This window comes from Populus euphratica, unplaced genomic scaffold (genome assembly GCF_000495115.2).
Source record: "Populus euphratica unplaced genomic scaffold, PopEup_1.0 scaffold6.1, whole genome shotgun sequence".
NCBI classification, from domain to species: Eukaryota; Viridiplantae; Streptophyta; class Magnoliopsida; order Malpighiales; family Salicaceae; genus Populus; species Populus euphratica.
The window spans coordinates 664,846-678,421 of NW_011499849.1; the positions used below are offsets into that span (position 1 = coordinate 664,846).

Below are 13,576 nucleotides of genomic sequence, written 5' to 3' on the forward strand. Positions count from 1 at the left end.
GATATCTTACCAGGGACGGTATAGATTGCACCAACTTGGAGATATTTTAAAATAATAATGATAATGACATCCTACCAAAATAGTAACAGGACGACTCCAAAAATATTATAGCGCACCTAATAGATAAGAAAAAAGGGGAAAAGAAGATGGCCATCAGAAGAGAAGTACTTGCACAGGAAAGGGAAGTTTAGTTTGTATTGGTACAGATCGATTCAACTTATTTTATGCACGGCCTGACAAGATCAAGCAATGCTGTACTGTATTGGTACTCTTTTTTTGGTTTTTGATTTTGTAATGAGAATGTAGCTGATAGTGCTCTCGATAGTCTACAGAAGCCCTATTGTTATATTTATTACCGGATGAAGGAGAATGCGGAGACTACATTCACAGCACCGAACTTGTTTAACTTGTTTTCAGCCTGTTGTAGCGTCTTTGATCTCCTTGTACTGTACTATGAAAGTATAAAAAGGGGCAAAAATACAAGTAAATACATGGCACAGAAAAACACAACCAGATAAGAGTTCTCTACGACAAAAGACAAGGAACTTCTAGATTCGGAGCCAAACCTACCAAACACATCAGTAACCTTGTTGATTAAAAATTGAAAAGGACGTTTTTCGTAACTTTGTTAATTTCTTTTCTTTCGATTGAAACAAAAGATAGTAAGCTCGCCCACTAAGCCTCACACAAACACATTGTTGCAGATCTATCTTTACTTCCCTTCTCAATTTCTTCCACTTTTAACAGTTTCTTTAATGGCGATGAAACACAGAAAACTGTTCCCAATTGGAACTGAAACAAACCAGACTATAGACTGCCCTGACTTCTGTGACCCAGCTTGTCCTTATAATTGCTATCCTTACTCAGACTACTTTTTGCTACCTCCACCTCCACCACCTCCATTCCTGCCCCAAGAACGTCACTTATCACCATATGTGATCATCATAGTTGCTTTGCTAGCCAGCTTCTTTCTTATTGTTAGCTATTATGTTATTGTGGCCAAGTCTTGTTCTGGTTGGTGTGGTTCCAGGAATAACACGGAGCCCCAGGCTCAGGAAGATGATACAGATGAAGAGTTTCTTGATGAGAACCGGGTTGATCACCCGATATGGTTCATTACCACCATCGGCTTGCAACAGTCAATTATAAATTCAATCACAGTTTGCAAGTACAAGAAGGGTGAGGGACTAATTGAAGGCACTGAATGCTCAGTTTGCTTGAGTGAATTTCAACAAGATGAAACTCTTAGGCTGTTGCCTAAGTGCAACCACGCCTTTCACATCTCTTGTATCGATACTTGGTTGAGGTCTCACACTAATTGCCCTCTGTGTCGTACACATATAATCAATGGTCCAGCTAGCACTCCCTTGATTTCGTTGGGTCAGAACCACGATAACTTGAATCCAACTTTCAGTACCCAGATGGAGAATTCAGATGTTGATAGTGGATTGGTTAATAATCAAGAGAGTAACGAACCTTGTGAAAACAGAGCCGGAACAGAGGAGGTCGGTGAAATACTGCAGGTTGGTGATGAAAGAACTTTGAAGGATGAAGTAAATTCTGATGATATTGGTGATCTCCAGGTGCTTTGTAGCTCCGTTGACAAACACCAGGCTGAGGATAATGATATAAAGCTGCTGAGGAGGTCTTCTTCAATGGATTCTTTGAGAGCTACAACTATGTGTATTGGCCTGAATGATCATAAGAACCTGGCTAATCAGATTGACATTAATGAGGAAAGAAAATCAAATATGGTTTTGAAGCGAGATGGTGGGTATTCAAGCGTGTTTAAACTGACTGGTACTTCTTCCTTTTCACCATGTCTTCATAAAGGTCCTGTTTCCATGGAAAGATCATTCTCGTGTGGAGGAAGGTTTTTCTCTTCGAGGCAAAACCCAAGCCTGAAGTCAATTCTTCCCTTGTAAATTCAAAGACTTCGCTCTTTTTTGGTACGTATTTTCATATGAGATATATGCAAAACGGAGATTTCTCTTGCACTCCAAATAAGTTGGGGTTCTTGGAGATAAAGAGGTGAGCTAGAAAATGTCTCCACTTACATATTAATATGTTGTTATGCACCTTGCTTCAGTGTTTCACGTTCTGAAGCAGAACTGGAATAAGTTTCTATATCACAAAAATTGTGATTTAACTGATGCCTTGAAGGAGAAGGTATCAATTCCACCACCAAGAACTCATTATGCTGTTGCACTTTTATCAGAAATCCCTGAGGGGATGTAACTCATGTTTCTGAAGAGATGAGGTGATAGATCCGGTATGCAATCTTTTAAATCTGTCTATTTGACAATAATGGATGTTTGCAAGTATCACAGTGATGTTTCAAGCTGAGATACATCTTACACAAAGAAACTAGCAATATCAAAACGAGAGTTGTTGAGGAATAGACCATTTATGACATTAAGGTACAATTATACGTTTAAATAGAAGCATAAATTTAAGGTGAGAAATATGCAGCCATAGAATGGTAGGATAGTTCTTGTCCTCTTCACTTTACTTTATTACTGAAGTAGAGTTTATTAAAGATGCTTATAAATCAATAAAGGTGATATTGATGCAAACTACATGTAAAAGGAATAAGAATATAAAAGGATCACTATCTAGTTTTATAGTAATAAGAAACTTCAATTGATTTTTAAAAATTCTAGATAATGAATTAATTATATAATAAAAAAGATAATAATTATCATACACAATTTATCTAAAATAAGTTTAATTATTGTTTGTTTTTAATAATAAAAGTGTCTGATATACTTACATGTTAAGAATTTATGGTGTATCTATATTTTTACTAAAGATAAAAACTATAATAGCCTAAGAAAATGATTTAGAATATGGGTCTATGAAAACTCAATTTATTCTCACTATTGTAACATGAGCGTTGCAACTAAGACTATGGAAAACAAATGATAATCATAAGCTTTTTCAAGATTATATTAATTAAAATGAATTCAAGCTCCACCACTTCCATTTAATGAGTCCATGTGAAATTGATCTGATGTAGCTCAAATTTATCTATAATATTAAAGAAATTTATTCTAAAAATAAGAACACAAGATAAATTCATCACACACAAATTCATTACACACATGTCAACATGAACGTATAAAATTCACTTTCAAGTAACAAATGAACATTGACAAATAACATCATCATTAAAAATTTAAAAATATTTATATAGTTTTAAAAACAATAAGGCCATTATAAGTGACTTCATCTTCTGAAAATAATTGACTATAAGTGACTTCATCTTTTGAAAATAATTGACTAAATAGCTGGAATAGTAACTTAGAAAGGTATTCTTGAGGGCACGCTTGGAATCCCCTGATCTAGATTCACAAGAAAAAAAAAACATTGTTATTGTTATTATTTAGAAAAATTATGAGGAAAGTATGATATTTCAAAAATATCTTTGAACATGATAAAATTATGGCTTAATTGATTTATTTTATGCTTTTTAACCTAAAATAATGACTAATGATAATTTATTTATCCTAGGTAACAATCTTAATTGATTTATTTTATGCTTTTCATTAACCTAAAATAATGAATAATGATAATTTATTTATCCTAGGTAACAAAATATGTATCCAAAGACAACACCCATATTCAAAAATTCAAAAACCACATCTGAATCACAAAATAAATCCACAGAACAATCTAAACACGGTAAACACCATGAGCTTTCATAATCATCCACGACACATTGTCAACTAATTACATTAGTCGCGAAACAACTTGATTGCCCAGATTTAATCAGCCTATACTTTCAATCTGTGGTTTTTTTAACCTTCACTACAGTCTTAGCTTGCCATTCTGAACTCGTCCAGCATCTCCGAGGTATGTGTGTAGCTCCTCCAAATTCAATTGAAATGGAAAAATGAATTTCGGTGATCTAAAGGGCTTAAAGTCTAAGATGTGCGTGGTCTTTTAATTATATTGTTCCTTACCCTTTTTCCTCCTCAACGATTCCATGCTCTCAAAAAACAAGTTCTCATAATTTAAACCTTCACTGTCTCCCCGCTAGTTGGATGCTAAAAAAATAGTGTGGTCAAAGAAACTTGGGTTCAACAATATTAGTCCAATATAAATCTCAAAAAATTAAGCAATGTATTATATATCAAATCTTCTGTTAATTAATTATACCCAAAGTCAAGATCAAAGTCACTCTTTATTACTACATTTTGAATAATGGTATGCAGTTCCAATGTATCACAGCTATTTGTTAATGTGCTAGGATATTCAACACCAAACCTTCCCTACACAGCTATGCTTACAGTGCAAATGTGCTTTACGTCATTTCCCAGTTTTCCTTTGCCATCACCGATCATAAAATCTTTGGCAGGCTTTAGCTTCACGGTGAAGGCGATGACCAAAATCCTACCTTTCAATTTTGCCTAACAAATGCTGGCTAATTAATGACAATTAGTCAAGACCTAACTTTTTGTCAAACTTAACATTTCACACGTCAAGTTGCTGAAGCTTCAACATATTGATCTAAAACAAATCAACCGTGTTTTCATGTTTTTAATTTTTAAACACACGTTTGTGTTTTTGAATCCAAAGCTCCTAACTAAGGTAATGAAGACGAGTCTTCTAAAGTCCTCTGTGCAAGAGAATGCTCGCAACATATGAAACTTATTCATGATTTATATGAAACTCAAGTTGTAAATACTAATACTAATACTAATACTTTATAACAATATTTTTATCCTTTTCAAAAAAAATTAATTCTCTTTTTTTAATACCTAACTATCTCTTATATGATAAATATTAATAATTATTGATTAAGCTAAAAAGTTTTTGGTCTCCGCTAGAGATAAAAAAAGGAAAAAAGAGAAAGAAATCTACAATAATGGGCCTATCATTTGCTGGATTTCGATCCATGGCGAAAAAGATTTGCGGCTATTTCAATTACCCGTTCGGGGCCTGATACTATTGGTTAGGCCTATTACAAACCCAGTTCCTAGACATTTTTAACCATCTAATCGAACAAGGATAGCTAGAAATTGTAAAGTTCTTGTTACATCATGAGAAATTTGAGAAAAGAAAATATTTTTTATTTTTATTTTTTAATTCACGAGACAAGCTGGGATTTGGGACTTCTTGTTTATGAGGAAGAGGAAGACACGTACTATTGCATCAAATTGGAACTTTCTTAGCCTTTTAAGTAAAAGAGGAGCTCATTTAACAATATGCTAGTGAAGAGTGAAATTTCTCAAGGATCGTTGGTATTAGTTTCATTTTTCGTTTTCTGAAAATAAAAATTAAATTTGAAAACAGTAACATAGATTTGGATTTGTTGTGGTGTTTTGAAGAATTTTAGATGTGTTATGATTAGAATAATTCTTAGAGGATTCCCTTTGTATAGACGCAGGCCTGTATATTTCTTCCATCAACTTGGCAGACGGCTTTTTGAGTTATAACGTTAACAATTTAGATTTTCCGATGGAATTATGTTCTACTAAGATATGAGCTCGTGAATGGATTTGTATATGCTTCTGTTTTTCCCAAAGTCGATTGACTCAACTATATATTATACAAGACAAAAGAGCCACGGTCCGCCTCCTACATGCAACCTCAAGATCGGTTCAGATTAATTTAATAATTAATGTTAACATCTAGTAGATATACTTGTAAACTAGATTGATATGTCCTAATCTAACAAAGAGTTGGACGATTGAAGTGGGGTTTCTGACAAAAAAAATTAATTTCCTATAATTGAAAGTGCGGTACGATATTGAAATAAGATATATTGATATTCAAGATCCATCATATCATGGTTTTGTCTATGTATTTTACCTACAATTTTAAGTTTCGTTAGATTTTAATTCAACTTTAGCTACTAGCCCCAATTGTGATTCCTGCCTGCCCTTCAATTCTTTGAAATTGAAATTTTCATGACACACCTAGCCCCATCCGTCCTTGCACATTATTGCCAGATAGAGCCAAAATTGATGGAGGCCATGGGTGCATCCCAGCAGTATCAAGAAGCTTTATTACTCTTTCGTAGAAATGCAGTCGTAATGATGGAGGGAATATCGTACCTGTTCTTGTGGCCTCCATTGTTTTACAATCTTGAGGATTCTTGAATCGGCAATCATTTTACACACGAAACTTCGTCGATCCCACCGGAACTAGCACTTTTGTCATTTAAAAGTATCCCCGATGGCACCCAATATTAATAATTTCATGGGAAGCATGGTCTACAATATTCTCCCATAATCACGTAGCTACAAAAGGCTTTCATCCATTGCGGGACCCTGAATATTGACATCAACATTGCAACATAACCAACAAGCATTTTAAATATTTAAAGCTAGAGTACCAATCATCAGATCATAAAAGGAAAAAAAAAAAAAAAAAAAAAGAGCTTGGGTTCTTGCGAAGTTACACGGTAGCTAGCCTCACTTTCTCCCTGCAAGTCCTTTCGAGCGCTACTTTTCCCCCTAAAGTGAGAACGAAAATCTAATGGATTTCTTCACCGTGCGAATATGGACATGCAGCAGTATAAGACAATTATGGCACGTGGATCTATCGTGCATATATTGAAAACCCACGTACTACATGCCTTGTCCATTTTATTGTTCATACTTAGATGTGGCCCACTATTTGTAATTTTTTTTTATTAATATTATGTATGTCAATTTAATTTATTTTATATATATCTTAATTAATTTTATAGACACTAAAATTAATAATTATATAAATTTTTAATAGTATTCGAGTTTATATAACTCAAACTGATAATTTCTAGGAAGCAAATTTAAAGCTTGACTTGTTGAACCACACTTTTTAGAATTGTAAATTTTTTATTTTCTTTATGTAAAACCAATGTTGAATTATCAAAATTATATTTTTCTTAATCAGACAATAACAACAAACATACAAATTTAGAAAAATATAAAGAAAAGAACACTGTAATCTGCAAAAAAAAAACTCTTTTGAAATCCCTAATTGAACAAAAATAGATAAAAAACCTTACTCGAGTACTTAAGATAACTTAAGATAGAATGATATATTTTAAACTAGATCTTAAGATACTTAAGATAGCTTAAGATAGAATGATATATTTTAAACTAGCTAATATAGGAAAGTCAACTAGAGTTAACCTGAAACTCTATGGTCCAGATTATAAGATTAAGATAACATGATAAAAAAAATTAAAAATTATTTTTGGATATAAAAAAAAAACCAAGATGATTAATATTGAGAATGAAAATAAAAAAAATCAATTACATGAAAGGATCTAAAAAAATAAAAAAAATCAATTACACGAAAGGATCTAAAATAAAACAATAGTAATTAAATGAATGAGGGTGAAAATAAAAATAATATATATAATAGAGGGAAAGATAATTTTTTTAATTGGGGTTAAATTGAAAAGAAAATAAATTAAATAAAAAAATATCAAAAGAATAAGGATCAAATTAAAAAAATAAAAATTATAAATATAGATTGAATAATGAAATTGCAAACCATCAAAACTTTAACAAAAAAAACCTAGAAAAAAAAGAGAAATTAAAAAGGAGGATCAAATTGAAAAATATTATATGTAATAAACTAAAATTAAGGGATTAAATTGAAAACAAACAAAACTTTAACAAAAGATATAAAGATAAAAAACAAAAAACAAATGATTAAATTTAAAAAACCAATAACAATGTGAACTGGGTTGTATTTTTAGGTAGAAAAGGGAAAAGGATAAAAGGTGACCAAAAGAGCATGTGATGTGAATTAAATAACATAATGGAAGGAAATTTTTAACCACAGGAGGCGCAGTATACGCCGCTTAAAATGCACAAACAACTTCTAAATGCTAATATTTTTTTTAAATAATATAATATTTAATAAATCTAAAAAGATATCAATACCCTCGTATCATTGATATATATATATATATATATTATATATATATATATATACTTAATCCTATTTTATAAATTTTCTGAACCCAGGGGAATATATGTAAATTTAGTTTACATAAATAAATAAAAAAACATCTATACCCAGTGTAGTTAAAATGGTTGTGAAGTTCAGAGGTATGATGTACCACCTATTTTCAAAAATAGGCTGTAAGATGTAGATAAACTACTAGTTGTCATGCCAATGTGGTATTGTAGATTTATGATATGTTTGTGTATTGTAATAAATTTATAGAAAAAATTATAAAAACGTTTAAGAATTATTATTACATTCCACAATATTTTTAAAAATAAATTCAATAATGATAATTTAAAAAAATCAATTAAAAAATATATGAGAAAACAATATAGTAAGAAAAAATCATATAAGAAAATATTGTACCAATCCATAATATTTTTTTTTTTAAAATAAAACTAAATTATCAATTAGCTTAATATAGAAAAAACAATTGACAAAAAAAAATTTAAAAAAATATTATATGGAGAAACACTATAGCAATCAATAATATTTAAAAAAAAAACTATAAAACTAAATTATCAACCAGCTCAATATTACAAAAATAAAATCAATAAAAACAATTCTAAAAAAACACAAAAAAGAAATTTTTAGATAAAATACAAAAAAAATATGTGGAGAAAGTCAAAGCTAAATTCTCAACGAGCTTAATATTAAAAAAAAACAATAAAGAGAATTTTGAAAAGAAAACATGGAAAAATATTGTAGCGAAACAAAAACTATATTGGAAAAATACTACAGCAATCTACAATATTTTTTATAAAAAAACTACAAAACTAAATTTTCAATCAGTTCAATATAAAAAAAAATGACCATCTTGAGAAAAAAGTATAAAAAAAAAGAAAGAAAACTCATATAGAAAAACATTGTAGCAATTCATAATTTTTTTTTAAATGACAGAGCTAAATTCTCAACCAGTTCAATATTAAAAAAAATTAGATATTTTTAAAAAAACATATAATTTTTTTTTTAAAAATAAATCATGGGGAAGAAAACATGTAAAAACATAAAAAATAAAAAATAAAATAAAAATATTAGTACAACAAAAATAAAAGATGTGGGGAAAGCTATAGTACTTTTCCTATACCTTTTAAAGTATTGTTAATTAAAAAATAAAAAAATAATTATTTTGAAAAAAAGTCATAAAAGAAAAAAAACTCATATAAAAAAATATTATAACAATTTATAATGTCATAAAAAAAGTCATAAAAAAATATTATAGCAATTTATAATTTTTTAAAATAATAAAGCTAAATTTTCAACTAGTTTAATATTTTTTTAAATAATAAAGTTAAATTTTCAACTAGTTTAATATTAGAAAAAAATCAGCAAAAATAATTTAAAAAAAAAACATATAATTTTTTTTTTAAAAAAAGTAAATTACAGGAAAAAAATATAAAATAAAATAAAAATATTAATACAACAAAAAGGCATGGAAACGACAGCACTTTCTTGATGCTTTTGAGAGTATTGTTAATATATTTGTCATAGGTTTCAAACCCAGCTAAAATGATTAGTAGAGGACAGCGATGTTAAAGAGAAAAGAAAATAGCCCAAATTGAAGGGAGAGATCCTAACAGAAAGAAGATGGATATTTTGCACATTCATAATACCTTTCCTAGACCATCAATTCATAAGAACTAGATTGGCCAGATGGTTCAGAAAATACAGCGAAGCTCCCTCGGCCACCCAAAACCTTGGCTCTTCCACCACAAGTGATTATTGACTTTAATTAACTAGTACAAAAAAGATTGATAATTGGCTCGCCGAAGAGATTCCAGTTGTTTTTAAGATTAAATAATTCCCAATTTCCTCTGTTTTTAATAACTCTAACCTATATGTTGGGAAAGCTTGTTTGTTTATTTTAATGAACTCGTTTATTTGCTTAATATTAGTAAAACTCTATGTAGTTCGTTTTTCTTGCGTCTCGTTTGTTTTCTTCTTCCATATTCTCATTTGCTCCACCTACTTTACAGGAATACCAAAAGCAAACACCATCTTGAAATGGAAAGTGACCAATTTAACGTTATTCCCGTTAAGACTTGAACAAAGCAAGCCCTAAATATGATTTATTGTTTTTTTTGTTACCTCATATTGATTTACTTATGGATAACGATGCTAAAAACTTCACATACTCTTTCATGGTTGAATTCTTAGGATATAACCAAATTAAAATGGCAGAATAACCACCTTCAATTCATCACTAATTAGGGTACTTGTTATTACAAAGTTATGCCACTTCATCAATGACTCTATAGTCTTAAAAGGTTTATTTCAAATCCAAAAGCAATTTATTTGTTTTGTGATATTGATATATGAATTGATTTTATGTGTACGTTTATGATGATAATTAGGGTGATATTTTGTTGATTATATGTGTGTTGATTTATTTATCTATTTTTAGAATGCTTTTATTGATTTTGTGATGATTTAATTAATTATGTGAAAAATATGCATTGGTCCGCATTTGATTCTCGTGTTTTATATGATTAGGTGTGATTTGTAATTTGGGATGCTAAATATTTTTTTAGATGGCAGGAAATATTTTTATGCATGTAAAAAAAATATGTTCTGTTTTTATTGAAGAGTTGACCATTGGTAGTATTATCACTTGATGGGTTTTGTTAATTAGATGACACCACTTTGTTTTTTTTTAAAAAAAAAAACAAAAAAAAATTATAGATAGTATGATCTATCAACACTATCAACACTTGTCCTTTCAAAAGTAAATAATTTTTTTTTTCAAATTTTTATTTTAAAAATAATAATAAATGAATTCAGTTTGTGAGTTAAAGGTTCTTTTTTGTTTCATTTCTCTTTCATAGAATAAATTGTTATATTATCAATAAAATCGCTCTCATAACAACATTTATTTTCTAAAAATAATAAATTTTATTAATTTTAAATTATTTTTTATGATATTATCCATCATGATAAGAAAATTTAGGTTGGGTCAATATAACTTTAAAAAGCTTATCAAGTGTGATAATTTAAAAAACAAACTCAAAACTTAATTTGTCATTTTTCACCACTCTAAACAATATTTATATTTTTAAATAAAGATTGGACCTTGTAATCAGGCCTACCTCCCATCTCATGTATATATTAGTTTAGGTCTTCTTAGTAAAAACATAATAGTTAATTTTATTATTAAATACAAGTATAATACAGCCTATCATAAATAAAATATTTTAGAATGATATTTTTTTTAAAATAATTAACTCTTTATCTAAAAATGGGTTTCTTAACTTCTTATCTACTTTTATCTTATTTTGATTTTTTATTGTGGTATCGAGCATGACATAAAAGACAACAAATTTGATTGGCATTGATTCAAAACATGGATCGAAGAATGGCTATTATTCATTTCTTTCTTGTAATTGTAATTATTAATATTATTAACACTCGGTCGCGGTTATATAAAATTATCTTGGACAAATTAAAATGGAGGGAAAATTAAACCAGCAAAATCCATTACGAGAGGCAAATTAACAACCGGCCCTAACTGCAGAACAGTTACAACTTAGGTTTACAAATTTCAGCTGAAAGCAGTTCCTTCTTCAATCCTGTATAGCATGTGATTAACAGCAGCTGCAATCTCGTCCACTGTATTCAGATGACATCCTTCTTCAACCTGTCCCAATATATTCATACCCAATGAAAAATAAAAAAATAAAAAACATTGAACACCGTACAGTAAATTTGTAATAGTAGATGATCATAATTAATATCAACCTTTCCAATTAATTGGTGTTTAATTTTATGGTTCTATTGGCTTAAAAGGAGAGGGAAAAAAAAGTGATATAAATTGCTCAATAAAGAAAAATTGACTGATTTGACTATAAAAATTCACTAACCTTGACACTAACTGAATAGAGAATCATTTGATCAACAGTGGTGACATTGAGGTGAAGAATACTGAGCCTTAGGTTTTGCAACCCCACCATCAACTTCAAGAGCTGTCCTGGCCGTTTCTTTGATAGAATTTTGAGGTTGGCATGGCTCTCCACCATTGTCACTTCTATGTCCCCTAAAGCCCGCTGGTTCTGATCAGCCACTGATTCATCTGCCGTTACTGAAGGCTGAGATGCACGAGTCGAATACTGTGGGAAGGTGAAGAACTCAGCAAATAGCCGTGAAGGGAAACCATTATCGTCGGGTTGTTGCTTGTTCTTTTTATTAGTTCCCATGGTCTGCAAGAGCTGCTCTAGCTCCTTCACGAAGTTAATGGCACCTCCAATTATCGATGCTTGGTCACCCTAAGAAGAACAAATCAATGTAATTAAATTTATGAAAATATGTTTGCAAAAATTTTCTTCTAATGAATTAGTACAAATCCGATCAAGATGACCGATTAATCAATAGATGGAACTGTACAATAAGCTCCGGTGAACTTCCATGAAAAATTAATTTCCATATAAGTGGGGCTATGGAATTCTTTTTTATCATTGAATTTTGAAAATAGGTAAAATATAATTCAAGTTTTAATATGCACAGTTGAAAACGGGGGTTTGATATGTCAAGGCGCATGGAGGCACATACTCTTTGAACATAAGAAGGAGGCATCAAAGACCTAAGCACAGCAAGATACTCATTCATCTGTTTTCTGCGGTTGCGTTCAACAGCAATGTGAGTCATTCTCTGGTTCTCAATTTCTTCTTTATTCTTGGAGCTCTTGGTGCGTCTCCGTTTTCTCCTGTTTGTTGTTGTCACTGGTGCAGGTTCCATCATTGCAGGAAACAGTATTCCTTGGAGAGATTGATCGACATTGCAAGTCCCGGGTGATGAGGAATTGTAATCCCATTCTTTTTCTTGCTGCATCAATGAAAGTGATGATGAATCCCAGCTTGCATGAAGACCTTGTTGCTCCATGTTGTTATTTTCCAGAATCCCAAGAAAAGCTTTATCATCTTCTTGCAACTCAAAATCATAGTCCCAAGCTCCCCCTCCTGCCAAGGAGCAAGAATCCTTGCAGCCATAAGTAAATGGATCTTGAGAGTACACAATTGCCTCTAGCTCCATGTCTAGTTACTCTCTCTCAAACGCGGAAACAGACGGACCTGTTGTGTTTTCTAATAATCTCTCTCTCCTTTTTCCTCACTCCAAGAGGCAGACAAACATGAAAAGAGGATTCGGGGTAGAGACCCACAAGCTAGTGTACTGTGTACAAGGGAGGAGGAGTCTTATGAGTAGAGAGGGCTTAGAAGGAGGAAGAATTATAGTATGGAAGTGGCGTTCCGTTTGAAGAAACCCAAAGGAACATGACATGCACAAACCCGAAGGACGTCTATATACCAAAGGACAAACGAACTTGCCTTTTTATCTTTCTCCGCGTAGGAGGAAAGGCATCATACTTTAGGGATGTTTAATTAACTAACAAAAGCTACAGCGTTCTGCACGTGAGATGGCAATTTGAACCCCTCATAAACGAGAGAGAAGAGAGATTCTCTTGGTTCTTGGAGATCGTAAATACTGTTTCCTGAAAATTAACATGGAACACACACTACTAGTGAAAAAGAAAAAAACCAGACTACCTTACTGCTGCATGCACATCCCAAAAAAGTAAATATATACGAAGGTAACAAAAGGAGAGGAATTCGATAAGAAAAAAGGCGGGTCC

The 13,576-nt window shown here is 31.0% G+C and overlaps 2 protein-coding genes across 2 annotated transcripts; one reads left to right on the plus strand and one right to left on the minus strand.

Moving 5' to 3' along the window:
- The first annotated feature begins 554 nt into the window (after positions 1 to 554).
- LOC105120400 (RING/U-box superfamily protein) lies at positions 555 to 2,341 on the plus strand. Its single transcript, XM_011018574.1, has one exon. The coding sequence runs from the start codon at positions 756 to 758 to the stop codon at positions 1,923 to 1,925; it is 1,170 nt and encodes a 389-aa protein (XP_011016876.1). The 5' UTR covers positions 555 to 755; the 3' UTR covers positions 1,926 to 2,341.
- Positions 2,342 to 11,371: 9,030 nt separating this feature from the next.
- LOC105120401 (transcription factor bHLH94) lies at positions 11,372 to 13,230 on the minus strand. Its single transcript, XM_011018575.1, has 3 exons — positions 12,499 to 13,230; positions 11,814 to 12,215; positions 11,372 to 11,590 (listed from the first exon to the last, which is right to left on the minus strand). Exons 1-3 carry the CDS (start codon positions 12,976 to 12,978, stop codon positions 11,495 to 11,497), a joined length of 978 nt encoding a protein of 325 aa, XP_011016877.1. The 5' UTR covers positions 12,979 to 13,230; the 3' UTR covers positions 11,372 to 11,494.
- Between the last annotated feature and the right edge of the window lie 346 nt (positions 13,231 to 13,576).